At 38.6% G+C, this 17,333-nt stretch overlaps 2 protein-coding genes and 1 long non-coding RNA gene across 4 annotated transcripts in view; 2 read left to right on the forward strand and 1 right to left on the reverse strand.

The window, feature by feature from the left end:
• The window catches only part of tmem198b (transmembrane protein 198b), a 32,429-nt gene extending 30,709 nt beyond the window's left edge, over positions 1–1,720 (forward strand). For both annotated transcript variants that reach the window (XM_051897297.1, XM_051897299.1), the window contains one exon: positions 90–1,720. In XM_051897297.1, the coding sequence (XP_051753257.1) occupies positions 90–245 (156 nt within the window). In that variant the 3' untranslated portion in view covers positions 246–1,720. The remainder of the gene's footprint in view (positions 1–89) is intronic.
• Positions 1,721–2,920: 1,200 nt separating this feature from the next.
• desmb (desmin b) lies at positions 2,921–11,011 on the reverse strand. The gene is made up of 9 exons (XM_051897296.1): positions 10,362–11,011; positions 8,742–8,802; positions 8,549–8,644; positions 6,066–6,227; positions 5,869–5,994; positions 5,562–5,782; positions 5,414–5,457; positions 3,627–3,715; positions 2,921–3,332 (listed from the first exon to the last, which is right to left on the reverse strand). Exons 1-9 carry the CDS (start codon positions 10,940–10,942, stop codon positions 3,291–3,293), a joined length of 1,422 nt encoding a protein of 473 aa, XP_051753256.1. The 5' UTR covers positions 10,943–11,011; the 3' UTR covers positions 2,921–3,290.
• Positions 11,012–11,151: 140 nt separating this feature from the next.
• On the forward strand, positions 11,152–12,783 carry LOC127514455 (uncharacterized). The gene is made up of 2 exons (XR_007930640.1): positions 11,152–12,141; positions 12,193–12,783. It is a non-coding gene; the product is annotated as an uncharacterized LOC127514455 (long non-coding RNA).
• The last annotated feature ends 4,550 nt before the right edge of the window (positions 12,784–17,333 follow it).

Genomic DNA, 17,333 nt, shown 5'->3' on the forward strand with positions numbered 1-17,333 from the left:
GCTTCTGTTTATGTTCGCTGTATAATGTAGTAATATTTTGAATCTATCCCTATGATGTATCAGCCTATTTGTGTTTTTCTCCCTGGCAGAGCTACATCCAGAGTTTTCGGGACAGACAGGTGGATGGACGTGCTTATCCCGTGGGCGGGCTGATGGCTTCGGGTCACACAAGTGTGGATATGGACTATGACTGTGGCTCTACCGTCCCCCTCACTTCTGGGGTTGGACCACATGTTCGGGTCTGACCACACTCACTTATTCACAAATAAACGCGCACACACACACACACACACACACACTCAAATCCGGTGCTGACCTGACCTGACCTTTGGTACCGCACGCACAGAGGCTTGGGTCTCCTCGGAACCGAACAATAAAGCACTTCTAACTATAATACTGGACGCATCATTCAGAGACCGTGGTTGTATTAAAGAGCTGCTTTCACACACACATAATTACACTAATACACTTTACCTGAACATGTGCCTGAGATGTGGCATTCTGTTCACCTAATATTGAAACCATCATGAGGTGGTCAAAAAAAAAATCAATCTGGGTTCCATTCTGTCGAATTATTTTCTAAAAACGTCAGTGTGGTGAATTAGCGTGTTGCCCGTTCATCAGTGTTCATCAACTATATTGCGTTTCTGTTTGTTTGTGACAAATTCATCAGTTTGGTGCTGAATCTCGTCTTTGTACAATAACGCTGACTCATTTCGAAGTCAGCCGCCCCCCCTCTCATAGTAAAGTCTGTGGATTCCACCGGTCAGTGTCTGTACTGTGAGATCCCGCATTCCGGCCCAGGACCGTACCAAATACTGCTGAGCAGGGGTGCCTTCGAGACACCAGTAAGAAACTCTCTCAGGAGAATATAACTCCTTAGCCTTGTTTCAGAAAGGCTGTAGGGCAAAGAGCCATATTACTGCTGATCAGAGCCACCTGGTCCACTCTGGGATGCAGAGCTGAACACCTGGTGATAAAACGAACGTCAAGATGGTGGAAAAAAAGTGAAGATGTTACTCAGGGACGGTGTGAATGTTGTGGAGCATTGGGGGAAGAACTACAAAGGACAAGGACACAGAACGATGATGCAAAAACTGTAGGTTTGTCCCCTTTGAGGATGTCACCATGACTGTTCAGTTACTGCTGTGTATAAAACTAGTTTGCAGTGCCATGCAAGTGAACATTTCACAACATCCTTCTAAAAAGACCCCCGCAATCCCTTGGGGCAAACTGCATGACATAAACACCCCCATTTTTCTTTCCACAATGCGTTTTCATGCCCATCTTCATACAAATAATTGAAATGAGCAGATTCTGCCATGGTGTCTTTCTCTCTTAAACTCTGCAAAGCAGAAAAGTCTATGTTATGTACATATAATGCACATTTAGTATATCCATTTCAACATGGCCTCTCATATTTATTAGATATTGGTTTAATTCTAATTAATTGTTTTTCAAGGGATTTTAAGTCCTGACAGGTGAATGGATGGTGGTATTTATTAGTTTGTTTAATTTGTTCGGTTTTACATGCCGAGTAATGTTTCTTTATAACTTACTTTCTGATAACGGAGCATAGTCTTAAAGACAAGAAGTCCTCATGCAATGAAACCTTTGACAATCTGACATCAACTTTATTTTTCTTTTTTTCTTTTTTTGACACTGTACAACAGCATGTGTTTGTATGGGCCTGGTTATTATAGTAAAGTTTGTGAATTCACTTTGTCTCTTGTGGTCTGTGACTTATCTGTGCATTTTTATACTATGTATAGGAGCTGCACGATTAATCGTAAAAAGATCGCAATCTCGATTCAAACACCCATGCGATCTGATTTCTAAATAGCATCGATTTTCCTGTGTCTGAGCCAGAGAAAGCAAGTGAACCACACATGTTATTTCTTGTGTTACAAATATCAAAATTATCACAGAATTATTGAGATGAAAGTTTATAGTTTGGATATAAACACAGAAGTCTATGTTAGCGATCAAAACTTTTAAATCTAACTTAGCGCATCAAATAACAGTTGTACCGATTACATCGTTACGCCACTAGGTGGCGACAAGCCAGGGTTGCCAGGAGTTTGATCGACAGGCGATCTAACCAATCATAACGCCGAATCCGCCATTTTGTCCGGCAAAGCCGTCAGGGGAGTTAGTAGATTAACATTAGTGGACTTGATCTTGAAAAATTGTGTACTGACATCTTTTTGTGGTTGAAATGTGGTTCATTCATGTTTATTTGATATAAATTAACTAGTAAGAAGAGATGATCAGTTCATGAGCCACTTGAACTGAGGCACTACAGCGATCTGTCACGACACATTAAAGAGCCACAAAATGGTATTTGTTTAAATTTCTTTAAATATTACAAAATTTGAAATTTGAGACTTTGTTTCATATCAAACGTAACCTGCTCTGTCTTGTCTGTTGATACGTTGTCAGTGTCCTCTTTGCTCCGTGATGTATTTTTCACTGTGAGAACATGATGTGTGGCGAGAGAGCAGCATGGCTTGTCGGACATAGCAACAGTAACTAAAGGAGGCGGGTCTTTGCAAACGGTCAATTGCTACTCAAAACTAGCCCAATCGTGTTTCAGGGGGGTCCTCCGGTAAAATTCAAGTTCCAGGGGCTAGCATCATGTTATTTGGGGTGGCTTCAAGCCGCGGACATGAAAAACAACCCGGGACAACAGTGTAAAATTCCGCAGTGACTGTTAAAAATGCATTTTACATGAAATGAATCATTCAAAAGATTTGTCCAAAAACATTGATTCATTCAGTAGGCTAATGAAGCAAGTGGTTATGAGTGAGTCATTCATTCATTCAAAAAACAAAAAAATTGTGACTCTCATTTTATCCAGAATCTTGCAGCTCTAGAAAAGACACACACAAACACAGAGAGAAGACATGATAATAGAATGTGTTGGTTTAGGTATCTTTATTTATTATGCTTGGTACCATCCTCCATTTTGTTAGCCTAGTCTGTTTTGCGCCTCTCTCCATTTACTGCACTCAACCTCCTTTAATATTTCCGTCATTCTTTTACTTTATTTGAAACTTAAAGTTTAATCTTTCTTATCTTACATCTTTCCAAATTGACATAGCTACTGGACTTATTAAAATACAGATTTGAAAAGAAAGTGATCTCTCTCTCTTCTCCCACTCATGCAGATGTGCTCATATCACTTTTAGGATGTGTGGAGGCAGAAAAATACAGAATATAATTAACTGTCCTAAAGGTTTTATTCTCAACTTTGTTTGATTCTTTAGTTGCAGCTCCTCGTCCGAGGTTTACATGATGTCCTGCTGGTGCTGCGTAGATTCACTCACCACCTGTAGGGGGCAGTAGAGAGTTTTAAATTCAAAGACAGTCTCTTCCTGTCACCAGGCAATTTGTGAGGAAATCACTACTGGTTTCTATTATTTCAGTACTTTAATCAAATATTTTGAAGTTGTATTGGAGTATTTGACCACAAAACTATCTTATCACCCTTTTGAGGTGATAGGCCTGAGGGAGAATGAACTTGGAAGACTATACTAAGGTGAACTGAAATGTTGGTTGTGTGTGTGTGTGTGTGTGTGTGTGTGTGTGTGTGTGTGTGTGTGTGGGTGGGAAGGGCATCAAACCTCTCCGTCACGCGTCTCGATGGTCTTGATCAGGACAGTTTTCTTTGAGTGCATTTCAGATGCTCTCTGTTGGTGCTCTGGACTCGTCTCTGTTGAAAATGATATTAATAAAAACATACACAACCATTTAAAGTTTGGGGTTAGTAAGATGTTTTTGAAACAAGTCTCTTAAGCTCACCGATGCTGCGTTTATTTGATCTAAAATACGGTAAAAAGGTAATGTTATTACAATTTAAAATAGGTTTTTTTAGAAAATAAAATATAAAAATGTAATTTGTTAATCCTGTAATTGCTAGGCTTCAGTGTCACATGATCCTGGCTTCAGAAATCATTGTAATATGCTGATTTTCTGCTCAAGAAACATTCTAGTAACACTTTACAATAAGGTCTCATTAGTTAACATTAGTTAATGCATTAACTAACATTAACTAATGAGTAATACATTTGTTACAGTATTTATTTTTCTTTGTTAACTTTAATAAAAAAGCCTACAACTGTTTGTTCAAGATAGCTCAGGTCCATTAAATAATATTAACAGATACAACATTTGATTTTATTAATGTATTAGTAAGTTATGAAATTAGCACCGACTAAGATTAATAAATGCTCTAGAAGCCATTTTGCAGTTTTCATTGTTAGTTCATGTTAACCAATGTAGCTAACTAACGTTAATAAATAGAACCTTATTGTAAAATGTTACCAACATTTCTTATTTTTATTGTTTTAGTTGAAAACACTTGTGCTGCCTAACATATAGTATATATATATATACATATTTATATATATATATATATATATATATATATATAATATAAAACAGCATTTATTTGAGAGTTTTCTTTATTAATAATATAAAAGTCTTTTTGATCTGAATAAAAGATCTTTCCTTTTATCTTTCTTGTAAATAAAAGTCTTGCTGACCCCAAATATTATTAAAAATATTATATTAACATTAAATTAAGTTATACTAACTGTATTTAACACTCATTTCCTGTTTAACCCTTCTGTTGTGTTCGGGTCTTTTTGAATGTTAGTTAATCTTATCGCATTGGACTAAAACGTACTGACACTGCTCACACAGTGTATTACTACTTCTCTTTTTTTTTTTGGATAATTTTTCGGATTTTTATTCCCACCTTGTAACACTTGTGGTGTTCAAGGTCAAAAATTGCCAGCCTACAAAAAAAATTGCTTATAAATCTCTCGAGGCCTACGATCAATCAGTTTAAAAAATAAATACAAAATCTGTCCTAACTGAAAGAAAACAAGATGACAAAATTATGATAATATAGCATAACGAGAGATTTATAAGCTATTTTTTTCTGTAGGCCGGTCATTTTTGACAGGGAACACCACAAGTGTGACTTTGTGCCATTTTGTACAAAATAAAAGCATTTCAAAACAAACTTCCTGGTTAAACATTGAAAAACAATGCAAATGTGTTCCACATTTTGTTGAATATTGACAAAATTATCAACAAATAATGCTACTTAAAAACTGAGGTGCATAAGATCAATCAGATCCAAAAAGAAAAAGAAAAATACCTGTCCTAATTGAAAGAAAACAATATTTGTTGATAATATAGGCCTAATGAGCGATTTGCAAGCCATTTTTAAAAGGCCGGTCATTTTTGACCAGGGTTAAAATAAAAAAATAATTAAAAGTCTTCAAAAAAACATACACGAGGCATCACAAATTGCATTCAGTCAGGCACAGCGCCTCCCTGTGGCCTCTGAGGAAACACATCTACAACATTTCTAGTTAAAACTGCAAGGTTTTCATCTTACCTCTAAAGCTTAAAGTGGAATACGACTGCATGGGCATCACAATCCTTTAACGTGGGAGAGGAAGGAAGACAAAAAAAAGTAAGAAAAAGCCATCGGAGTATGTTAAAAACAACAAGGACCCATCCGTTTAATTTCCTGTCCTTTGTACCTGCTCTCCTCTCCTTCCAACAGCTTCCTATAGGTGGCGATCTCCACATCCAGGGCCATCTTAATGTTGAGCAGGTCCTGATATTCTCGAAGGTGACGCGCCATCTCGTCCTTCATGTTCGCGATCTCCGCCTCCAGCCTGGCGATGGTGTCCTGGAAAGCATTGGCCTCACGACCGTGACGATCCTCCATATCTCTCATCTGCCTCATGAGAGACTCGTTCTACAGAGTGAGAGAGACAGAGATGAGTGACACATGGAGAAAGACAAAAAACAGCAATCCACATCAGATAGAGCAGATGAACGCACCGTGCCCTTGAGGGAGTCGATCTCACAGGTGTAGGACTGGATCTGGTGTCTGTACTCCATGGACTCCAGCTTGGATTGTTTGAGAGCCTCATTGTTCTTGCTCACTGCCTGGTTGAGGTCTGACACCTGATGGCGAAAAAGCAAAGGTCAAAGATCAGCAGGTTCTCCTTTCACACTGTATCTTTCTTCTGTCTCACCTTTGACTTGTACCAGTCCTCGGCCTCTGCGATATTCTTCGCAGCGATGCCCTCATACTGAGCACGGATGTCCCTCAGGGCAGCAGTCAGGTCTGGTTTGGACATGTCCATCTGGATCTGGACTTGGGTCTCTTGCATCTGGGCCTGCAACTCACGGATTTCCTACACAGAGAGGAAGAAAAGGCTTGCGTGTATGTGTTTGTGCTCGTTCTAATGAAGCAGCACGGCATTGTTGATAATAGGACTACTGGCAGGACTAATCTCAAACATCCACACACAGCTGGCCCTGAAACAGAGGCCCGTCATGCGGTGTTTTAAAGTAGCTGTGTAATCTTTAGGAACAGATGCAGCTCTAATAGAGCTCTGAGATTCACTCAGCTCCGCAGTTCTGGAGAAGCTACTTTGAAACTCTAGCTTTCAAAGCTTTAAGCTATTTGTAATTACAGTGAAGCTACTTTTCTGAAGAAGAAAAAAAGTATTAGCTACACTACTAGTTACTAATTAAAAAGTAGCTAGATTAATGCTATTTAAAGAGAGCATTTTGAATATACACTCTAAAAAATGCTGAGTTAAAAACAAGCCAAGTTGGGTTAAAAATGGACAAACCCAGCAGTTGGGTTGTTTTAATGTTTGCAAACCTGCTGGGTAGTTTTATTTAACCCAACTATTGTTTAAAAATGACTATATGGCTGACTTAAAATGAACCCAAAATTAAAAGTTGGAAATTAAAAGTCAGACACATAATTACTAGAGGCAAAGCGAGCAATACAGTTATTTTTAAACAATAGTTGAGTTAAGTAAAACTGCCCAGCACGTTGGGCAAACATTTAACCCAACCACTGGGTTAAAACAACTCAGTTGCTGGGTTTGTCCATTTTCAACCCAATTTGGTTTGTTTTTAACCCAGCATTTTTAATTGGTTCTACTTTATATTAGGTGTCTTTAATTACTTTTGCTGATACTGAGGTGAAATTCAGGTTAGGTTTAAGGGTGGGTTGAAGTTAGTCTCAACAACGTAAAAACATGTATGTACAATAAGCGAATTATATCATGTTAGTACATTTATAGACACTTAATTTAAAGTAGGTGTTACAAACGAGTCTCCCGCACCAGATCTCCTGGATCGCCAGAGGGAGCTCTCGCCTGAATATTGACTTCATTTGAACTCCATTTCCCATGAACCCTCATACCTGGGACTGATTACGTTGCACCTGCTGCTAATCACACACACTCAGACTCCCTTAAAAGACGCTCTCACTTACACTTCTGTGTGAAGTCTTGATTAGATATGGTTGTCATTTCTGAGTGTTATTTCTGTACTACCTACCTGTTGTTGACTTGTTTATCTGGATTCTGATTTCTGCTGCCTGCCCTGACCTTTGCCTGTTTATTGTTGTACCTTGCTTGCTGCGTGCCTCGACCCTCTGCCTCTTTTCTGGATTTGTCTCTGCTGTATTGCCCTTTGTTCAAATAAACTGCAGATGGATCAATACACTTCTGACTCATCACAGTAGGTCCTTTATCTGGTACAAGAATGGGTACATTTATATGAAATGCAAATAAACTGCAAAATATATATATACACTACTGTTCAAAAGTTTTTCTAAAGAAATAATTACTTTTATACTTTATAATAGCAAGGATGAATTAAATTGATCAAGAGTGTCAGTTTGGATTCATCAAAGAATCCTGAAAAAAAAAATATCACAAAAATTGATGATAATAATAAATTTCTTGAGGTATTAGGATGATTTCAGAAGGATCATGTGACACTGAAGACTGGAGTAATGATGCTGAAAATTCAGCTAAATTACATTTTAAAATATATTCAAATAGAAAACAGTTATTTTAAATTGTAATTATATTTCACAAAATTACTGATTTTACTGTATTTTTGATCAAATAAATCCATCCTTGATGAGCAGAAAAGTCTTCTTACAAAACATTAAAAAAATCATACTCAGACTTTTGACCAATAGTGTAACTGAGTCTAAAATATAGTGACGAACAGCAGAATTTAACCAAATATTGCACTACAAAAAAGCCCTAAGTAAAAGGACTCAAATGAATTGGTGAATTGTTTTGTGAAGAGATTCATATGCATAAGCTGTCTGACTCACTGATTCACTAATATGAGTTGAATTTTCAGAGCTACTTAATAATTTTGAGCCAAAAAAGTTTGTGTGAGACAGATGATGTCTTTTCACTTTCCAATACTTCATATAAATCAGTGAATCATTTTCTTTTTAATATGAGACACAGGACACAAAATGTGTTACAGTTTACCTGACTGACCTGGAGGCTGTGTTTGTGTGACTCTACAATGCTTCATTACACTACGCAGTATACTTTTTGTAAGGTTTGTTACTAGAAACAGCTATAATATTATTAGTTGGTTTGTGTAGTTTGTGTTTGCACCACTAACCAGGAGAAAAGTCAAATGGCACAGACAAAATAAAATAAAAGTCTTTAAACGTGCTGACCTCCTCGTGGATCTTCTTGAGGAAGGCGATCTCTTCCTGGAGAGTCTCTACACGTCTTTCCAGATCCAGGCGGGCCAAAGTGGCAGCATCCACGTCCTGTGAGTGGATGTGATACCAAAATAAACCTATGCCACACTTTAATATCCATTAATAAAATCAAGAGGGTGTGTGTGGGGGGGTTTAGGGGACTCACTGCTCTGAAAGCAGACAGATTATTCTCTGCCTCCTCCCTCAGTGCAATCTCCTCCTGAAGCCTGGCGAGAAGAAAAGGGAGAATGGGTGAGTTATGCATGTCATATTTATTACAACCAGCCTCTTTCCTTTCCTTTTATAGGCCGAAGGTGCACAACAACCTCACACAAATGCTCTTCACACTGGAAGGTGGAGTGGGGCCAGCACTTTTAGGCTGACTAACTCCTGAATAGGAAGTAAATCTAGGCTATTGTAAACAACATGTTTGAGAGGACAATAGCTTACTTACTAAGGGAGTTTCCTTAAGCCTTTAATAACCTCTCAAAGTCTGATGTAACATTTTATTTAGCTCATAATTAGGCCTGATGAAGTCATGTTTAATCATTTCTTAGCTTGGCCACTGCAGAGAGAGGCCATTTAAAACTCTTTTCAGCATTAATAAAGAACACTCCAGTGACCCTGTAACACCTGTGCCCAGAGATCTCTCAGCCGGACTTATCAAACCCATTATATAAATATTCTTTTCCTTTCCAACTGCATTCATTTACCTGTATTTTATTAACGCCTCTAACAGTTACATATATTCTGGAAAAAGTCATTTTTCCAAATTGTACACTCTAAAAACAACCCAAGTTGGGTTGAAGATGGACAAACCCAGTGACAGAATTGTTAAATATTAGACCAAGAGTAGCCCGTGCTCCTGTTGCTGTGATTTAGTCTTCACATTGTGTTATGGGTTAATGTGATGTTTGTATTCCTCTCAGATATTATTAACTTCAACCTGATCTCATGACAAAACATAACTATTGTACAAGGTGCTGATTTCGTATGAATTTGATTTGTATGAGAACATATGATTTTTAGAAAAACGAAGCAAGAGGTTCCACCCTAATCATAACCTTCAGTGGGGCTTAAGAAGATCTTAGGGAAAAGTTCGAATGAGATCGTATACAAATTCATATGAATTAGCCACCAATTCGGCAAAATGTAAAATCGCTACGAATTGCTATGAGAGTTTATGAGATGTTTGTGATGGGGAGAGATCATGTTCGTTCCCCTTTTGGCTCTGAAAGACTCTGGATTGTTTTGTGAAGCACTGTGTTTCTAAATATGAAGCTTCACTAACACAAAGAATACATACATAAAATTTGCCTGTTTTCCAAATGTTTTCTTTCAAATCATATTATTTTATTCCATTTTTAAACACTTAAACCAGCCCAAGCTGGTTTGCTGGTCTTAGATGGTTTAAGATGGCCTCCCAGCCTGGCTAAGATGGTCTTCAGCTGGTCCACTTGGACTCCCAGTCTGGCCAACACTCTTAAAAATAATAATTCTTTATTGTCATCTGTGGTTCCATAAAGAATCTTAATATCCATAGAAACTTTCCATTGCACAAAAGTTTCTTCATAGTGGAAAAATGTTCTTTAGATTCTTAAAAATGTTCTTCACACTTACAAAAAAAAAAAGGTTCTTTTAGATTCTGGAGTTTAGCTGGACACCCAGCTGGTTTCTTGCAGACTGACTAGCTGAAAAGTGTCCAAGACCCATCTAGACTGTTAAACCAACTTAGGCTGCTTTAAGATGTTTTTCCAGTCGAGTATTTATGCTTCATGCATCTTACCTGGCTTTCAGTTTCTGCAGGTCATCTGCCAAGTTGTCCCGCTCCACCTCCACACGTGATCTGTGATTGGTCACCACTTCGATCTCTCTCCTCAACTCCCTCATCTCATCCTCGTACAGGTCGGCGATGCGTGTGGGCTCCCGCCCCTTCAAACGCTCCACCTCAACCACCAGCACCTGATTCTGCTGCTCCAGCATGCGAACCTTCTCGATGTAGTTGGCGAATCGGTCATTTAGGTGCTGAAGCTCAGCTTTCTCATTAGTGCGTGTTTGGAGAAACTCCTGGTTGAGCGCGTCTGCCAGGCTGAAGTCCAGCGTCTCACCCATCCCACCATAGGAGCGGGTATAGCCCGCGGATAAGTTGGGCATACTGTAGGAGGAGGCTCGATAATTGGAGAATCCAGGAGAAGAAGTGGAGGACTTGGCGACCTCGTACACTCTGGAGCTGATCCTAGAGCTGCCGGACCCCCCGGTGGAGGCACGGCCAAACACAGAACGGGTCATTGGTGGCGTCAGGTAGCCGGGACCGCCGAACATTCGACGGTATGAAGAGGATGAAGAGGAGGCATAAGAGTGGCTCATGTTGGAGCACAAGAAGGACAGACCAGATGAATACAAACACCCTCCGGAGAGGACAGAGACAGAATGAGCACAGGGCATGATCATCTGTAGCTATTTGTAGGCTTCTGCCCCCTCCCTCCCTCCCCAACTACCCCAAACTCCTTCAGCCCCACTCTCACTCTCCCATCCTACCCTCAGATTATCTCTACCATCCTATCTCTTTCACTTACTGTCCAGCTGTCCCAACTCTTGGCACAAGAATATTGAGCTGATTGACTATGAAGTGAGAGAGAGAAGCTATTGCGCCCCTTCATCACAGTTGTGGACTTTAGATCATAAACTGCAAGCTTGGGAAATGACAAAATGACAAATATATGCATGTTTTCAACCTTTTTATAAGGGATAGATCAACCAAAATGAAAATGGACTCATCATTTACTCACCCCCCATGTAGCTCCATAAGTATGACTTACTATCTTATGTGAAATACAAAAGAAGATATTTTGAGAAATGTCTTTTTTGTTTTTGTTTTTTTGTTGTTGTTGTTTTGTTTTGTTTTTTGGACCCCAACTTTCACTGTATGGGCCAGGGTTATTATAGTTAACAAGTAATAACCAAGTACAAGTAATGAGCAGTGTGTAATGGAGTGCAGCAGAGCAGCATCAAGAATATCAAATATTTGGGGGGACGATTTGGTCACTTATAATTATTGGGGAGGACTTGTCCCCCTCAATGTCTATGGTAGTTACAGTCCTTTCGCAAGTATGGGCTTTATTTCATTGACTTCCTGTTTTACAACCAATGAGATTCATTCTCGCGTGTTACGCATCACATTTGAGCTTCAGCAAGAACCAATGAAGTTCATTCTGGTGTGTTACGCAGCACGACTGAGCTTCAGCAAGAACCAATGAGGTTCATTCTCGTGTTACACATCACATTTGAGCTTCAGCAAGAACCAATGAGGTTCATTCTCGTGTTACGCAGCACGTTTGAGCTTCAGCAAGAACCAATGAGGTTCATTCTCGTGTTACGCAGCACGTTTGAGCTTCAACAAGAACCAATGAGGTTCATTCTCGTGTTACGCAGCACGACTGAGCTTCAACAAGAACCAATGAGGTTCATTCTCGCGTATTACGCATCACGACTGAGCTTCAGCAAGAACCAATGAGGTTCATTCTCGTGTTACGCAGCACATTTGAGCTTCAGCAAGAACCAATGAGGTTCATTCTCATGTTACGCAGCACGTTTGAGCTTCAGCAAGAACCAATGAGGTTCATTCTCGTGTTACGCAGCACATTTGAGCTTCAGCAAGAACCAATGAGGTTCATTCTCGTGTTACGCAGCACGTTTGAGCTTCAGCAAGAACCAATGAGGTTCATTCTCATGTTACGCAGCACGTTTGAGCTTCAGCAAGAACCAGTGAGGTTCGTTCTCGTGTTACACAGCACGACTGAGCTTCAGCAAGAACCAATGAGGTTCATTCTCGCGTATTACGCATCACGTTTGAGCTTCAGCAAGAACCAATGAAGTTCATTCTGGTGTGTTATGCAGCACATTTGAGCTTCAGCAAGAACCAATGAGGTTCATTCTCGTGTTACGCAGCACGTTTGAGCTTCAGCAAGAACCAGTGAGGTTCGTTCTCGTGTTACACAGCACGTTTGAGCTTCAGCAAGAACCAATGAGGTTCATTCTCATGTTACGCAGCACGTTTGAGCTTCAGCAAGAACCAATGAGGTTCATTCTCATGTTACGCAGCACGTTTGAGCTTCCATTTGCTCTCCCGCATCAAGCAGATTCGGCTAAGCTTCTGTTTATGTTCACTGATCAAATGTTTTTAAATGTGAATAAAAGCCTAAATTCAATCTGTTCCTCATATAAAGTGATCATATCTCTTCAGAAAATTTGGACTAAACCGCTTGATTCATATGTATTAGTTTTACGATCTCTTTATGAACTTTTTGAAGCATCAAAGTGGTAGTTATGTAGCGGTCTATGGAGGGACAGAAAGCTCTCAAATTTCATCAAAAAGATCTTTATTTATGTTCTGAGGCTGAACGAAAGTCTTACAGGTGTGGAACGACATGAGGGTCAGTAATTAATGACAGATTTTTCAATTTTGGGTGAACTATCCCTTCAAGCTCAAAAGCAAAGGGTGACTTTGAGAATTAAATCATTCTTTAAAGGTGTTTAATTTATTGATTGGGAAAAATAGAAGAGCATTCACATTGGAATTCCATAAATTGCCCCAATGATGTCACTACATTGCACTGCCATTTGCAAATGCCCTGATAACAGCTTGAGAAAATGTTCTAAGACTGTTGGATGCAGCACCTAAAGCTTGTAAACAGATGAGCACATTGAGCAGAAGGTTTATCTAACTGCCTTAAAAAGGAAAGGCATGAACTGGAGAGCAGGGGATGTATGACTGTGTTCCTTCTCTGGAAATGGCAGAAGAGATGATCCTGTCCTCCTGCAACGGTAAATGCATTGTGTCATTGTTGATAATGTAATTTGCCATGTCACTACTGAAGGAGAACAGTTGCAAGATATGTTTCAACGCACCCTTTGTTACTCAGTTCATTTGATTTAGAGACCTGGTGGATGAATTTGTATAAAGTGGCAAATAATACTATAAACCAAGGGTCTTTAGTCATTATCAGGCCAGTGGATGAGAGGGAGTGCAGGGTTTCCTTACATACTGTATAAAACTGAGTGTTGCATTTAATGTCTTGCCCATATTCACATCTAGTATCATATTAATGCATTTAAATTATTCATAGCCTACATTGCAAAGCCATTAAAATAATCATTAGTGCATTTTAGATTTGCATAATACATTTTACTGTGGGAGGGACAATTAAACATGTAGCTGAGCCTTAACTGTTAACTTAATATTGTAATTTTGGTAACACTTTACAATAAGGTTCATTAGTTAAACATTAGTTAATGTATTAACTAACATGACCTAACCATAAGCAATACATTTGTTACTGTATTTACCAATCTTCGTTAACGTTACTTAATGTAAATACAGTTGTTCATAGTTTGTTCATGTTAGTTCACAGTGCATTAACTAATGTTAACAAGATTTTAATAATGTATTAGTAAATGCTGAAATTAACATTAACAATAAATGCTAACATTTTCATTATATCACAAACAATATTTTGAAATCAAAACTATTGGCAGACCCCCTAAGAGTTGTGGACCCCTTTTAAATACCCATATTTTAGACCTGCATCTAGCAGTAGTATTAATAAGATAAATAACCTAAGATGCATGTAATGACAGACCTATTTCTGCAGATGATCAGAATATGCTGAAAAGTGGAGATCAGTGATCTCTAATATTGTAAAGTGCAGGAATTTCGGATCTTTTGTAGGCTGCTTGATCAAATAAGGCATATAAATTGTTACAAGCCTCTGGTGGCTGTGGTTTTTGTTAAACCTATTTATAGAGAGTGTAAGAGGACTGGAATTTCATCATTACAAAAGCTTCTCTGGAAGCCTTCAACTGACAGGAGAGAGAGACCACAGGTGACAGAGGATATAAACAAATATTCTTTTCTTCTCTCCCACTCTCCTCCTGTTTATTCACCTCTTCTCTCAGCCTCTTCTATCTATTTCAGCTCTATATAAGGTGTACAAGTAGCTATATGAGCTGAGCAAGACATCACCAAATATTGAGAATGTTTGATTTGATACAATGAAGATAGGTTTTGTATTTAAAAGTTCATTCAGCAATGTTTGCTATTGGGTAATGCTACATTCACGCCGCTAGGTGTCAGTGTAAGTCCAAAATGACTGCCATATCGACGAGTGCAAAATAAATAAATAAATATATATATATATATAGTGTGTGTGTGTGTGTGTGTGTGTGTGTGTGTGTGTGTGTGTGTGTGTGTGTGTGTAGCCCCGCCCCTTTTCACCGCTGCGATCGTTATCTTTTGTCTTCCGGTTTGTATTTCCACAGCGACCTTGCGTATTTATGAATGAACTGTTCGTTTTAAAATCTTCACGGTCTACTGACATTTGTTAAGACATCTGCTTTAAACATTACAATGCTCATAATAACTTTCATTAACTCTACAACAAGTAAATCCACTTCACCAGCTAATTATTCTTTGACAGCAATGCCATAGAAATATACCGCAAAAACGGAAGTTCAAAGACAAAATTATAAAGATGGCGGCGCGCTTGTTTCTTTGGCGCATAAGGTCTTTATAAGCTGTGTTTCATGTCAGAGGCCGCTTTTGAAGGATGCATACATCATCAAGGATTTCTTATTAAGAAAAGTAACTGTAATAAAATTGACTGTTATTCCTCGTGAGGTGTAAAATACTGTAATTTCTTTCTTACTTTGCAATCTAACGGTTACTTTTCTTAAATGAGACCGCCTCGATGACATATGCAGTCTTCAAATGGCACTTTTAAATACAAAACTTATCTTCAGCCTTCGAAATGAGACACAGCTACTGTATTCACTAGTCTTTGACCAATTTAGATTTTTCAATGAAAGGGCGAATACCACTACCTAGGGAGAGTTGGCCAACGACTGATATAAGGACAAGATATAATAATAGAATCATAATAGAATAATGCACATAGATATATATTTTATTTGGCCAAGTGTCCCGGTTATTGGCTAGTGCCAAAAATGTAAGCCAATTAGTCATCCTGACAATATTTTAGTGTATCGTTTGTATTTTCTCTATTTAATGTGTAATTCTGAGTATAACAAAACAATAAATGCAAAACAAATACAAATAAATAAATAAATAATTGCTGTCCAAAACAGATCAAATTGTGACAAACTGTCTTTAAATCCTTGGCAACAGGAAAAACAGAAAAACAGTTCCTGTTTTCTTTGAAACTGCTTTAATTAAAGAGTGTGACCTTTCACGATCAGATATGGCCATGTTATTATTCACATAGAAGCTGTGACATTTCACTTTTGTTCTGTGACTGAATAAAAACATGCTGTGGTGGAAAATGTCACACCCTAAATGTTCAGAGACATACAGCATTCATTGCTGCCAAATATCCCTCATATAAGCTTGATGTCACGATTAGAGTGAATATGAAGAAGATGCCAAAACGATCAAATAGAAATAGTATTTATTAAACAAAACAAACTAATCCGAAACAGCATGTAACACACAATCAATGATTAAACTGAGGGACTTAAATACACAAGGATAATGAACTCAAATACAGACAGGTGTGCTAATTAATCAAATGATGAATTGCCATGACAACTAAGGAGCAAACAGGAACATAGAAGAAAGGAAACAAGAAACAAAGATGAGCAAACTAAAAGTCCTTGAAAATGAAACCAAAACAAACTAAACTAAGCATAACTGTGACACTTTAAAATCTAACAATTCATGGATTAGATCAAATATTTTCTGTTTCTAATTTAGAACAAGATAGGACACATAAAAACGTAAAATGTATAGATGTTTTCAAATAAATGTTACAGGATAACTCCAAACAACAATGACTTGTACAACTGTGAAAAATGCTATATTATATAATGAAGTTTTGTGAAGAGTTTAACCAAAGACTATAGAATAACACAAGACGCGTCACTCGTATTGTTTTGAATGGGAGAAAGTGCAACGCGCAATGTGGCAGAACAATGGCGCGTTAAAGGCAACCCGTAACCCGTGTTTTTCCAACCTTCTACCCGTGAAAATACACTGGAACAGCAGTCAAACCCGTGACTTCCCACCCGTGAACTCGTACTAGATCGATGTACTCCCAGTTACGGGTTCTGACGTCACATAGCCCGCGAAACAACAATGGCAGCGGTGTTTATGCAAGTGCAGAGTAAAATAACGTAAAATAAAAGGTATAACAGCTTCTCTTGCCTTATGTGCCGTTTTCCTCCTCCTTTTCCCTCAAATAAGCAAAGAGTAAGCACCTTTGGCGATAGAAATAATTAATGAGCATAAGCCCCGTACTGTCCGCCATGCTGGTTTGTTTATAGTTTGGCGTGATTGCCTGGAACGCTACAAAGTCGTGAGTCGTGATTTGAAGTCGTGACTTACGGGCTCAAAAACCTGCCTTCTAAATAAGAGCAAATCGCCGATTGGTAAAGTCATCGCGTCACTGAAGCGGTCGTTAGAAGCTCCGGTTCCTATAGAAACAGTCAGACGCGCGCCTCCGAAATGAGGCACAAGAGACGCGCTTTTAGGATTGCGCATGCACATTAGTTTGATCCAACCTAAAAAAGAATGCCGTTTTTTGTCATGATTCGAGCGTTTAGGAAAAAATTATGAGACAGTTGTTGTCAGATTTCATTGGTGATTACAAATATGAAATTTAATCAAAAGCTTGGCAAACAGCTTTGAAGAATTTAATGTCCCCCCATTCAAAGAGATAGAAGCTGCACTTGAATGCCCGAGAGG

This window comes from Ctenopharyngodon idella, chromosome 6 (genome assembly GCF_019924925.1).
Source record: "Ctenopharyngodon idella isolate HZGC_01 chromosome 6, HZGC01, whole genome shotgun sequence".
Classification (NCBI taxonomy): domain Eukaryota; kingdom Metazoa; phylum Chordata; class Actinopteri; order Cypriniformes; family Xenocyprididae; genus Ctenopharyngodon; species Ctenopharyngodon idella.

Excerpts from the sequence above, each read along its gene's own strand:
- desmb (XM_051897296.1), bottom strand. The coding sequence starts at position 10,942 with ATGAGCCACTCTTATGCCTCCTCTTCATCCTCTTCATACCGTCGAATG. Across the intron at positions 6,228-8,548 it reads TCAAGAAGATCCACGAGGAG|GAAATCCGTGAGTTGCAGGC; the intron begins GTCAGCACGTTT and ends CTCTCTGTGTAG. Across the intron at positions 5,458-5,561 it reads TTGGAAGGAGAGGAGAGCAG|GATTGTGATGCCCATGCAGT; the intron begins GTACAAAGGACA and ends CCCACGTTAAAG.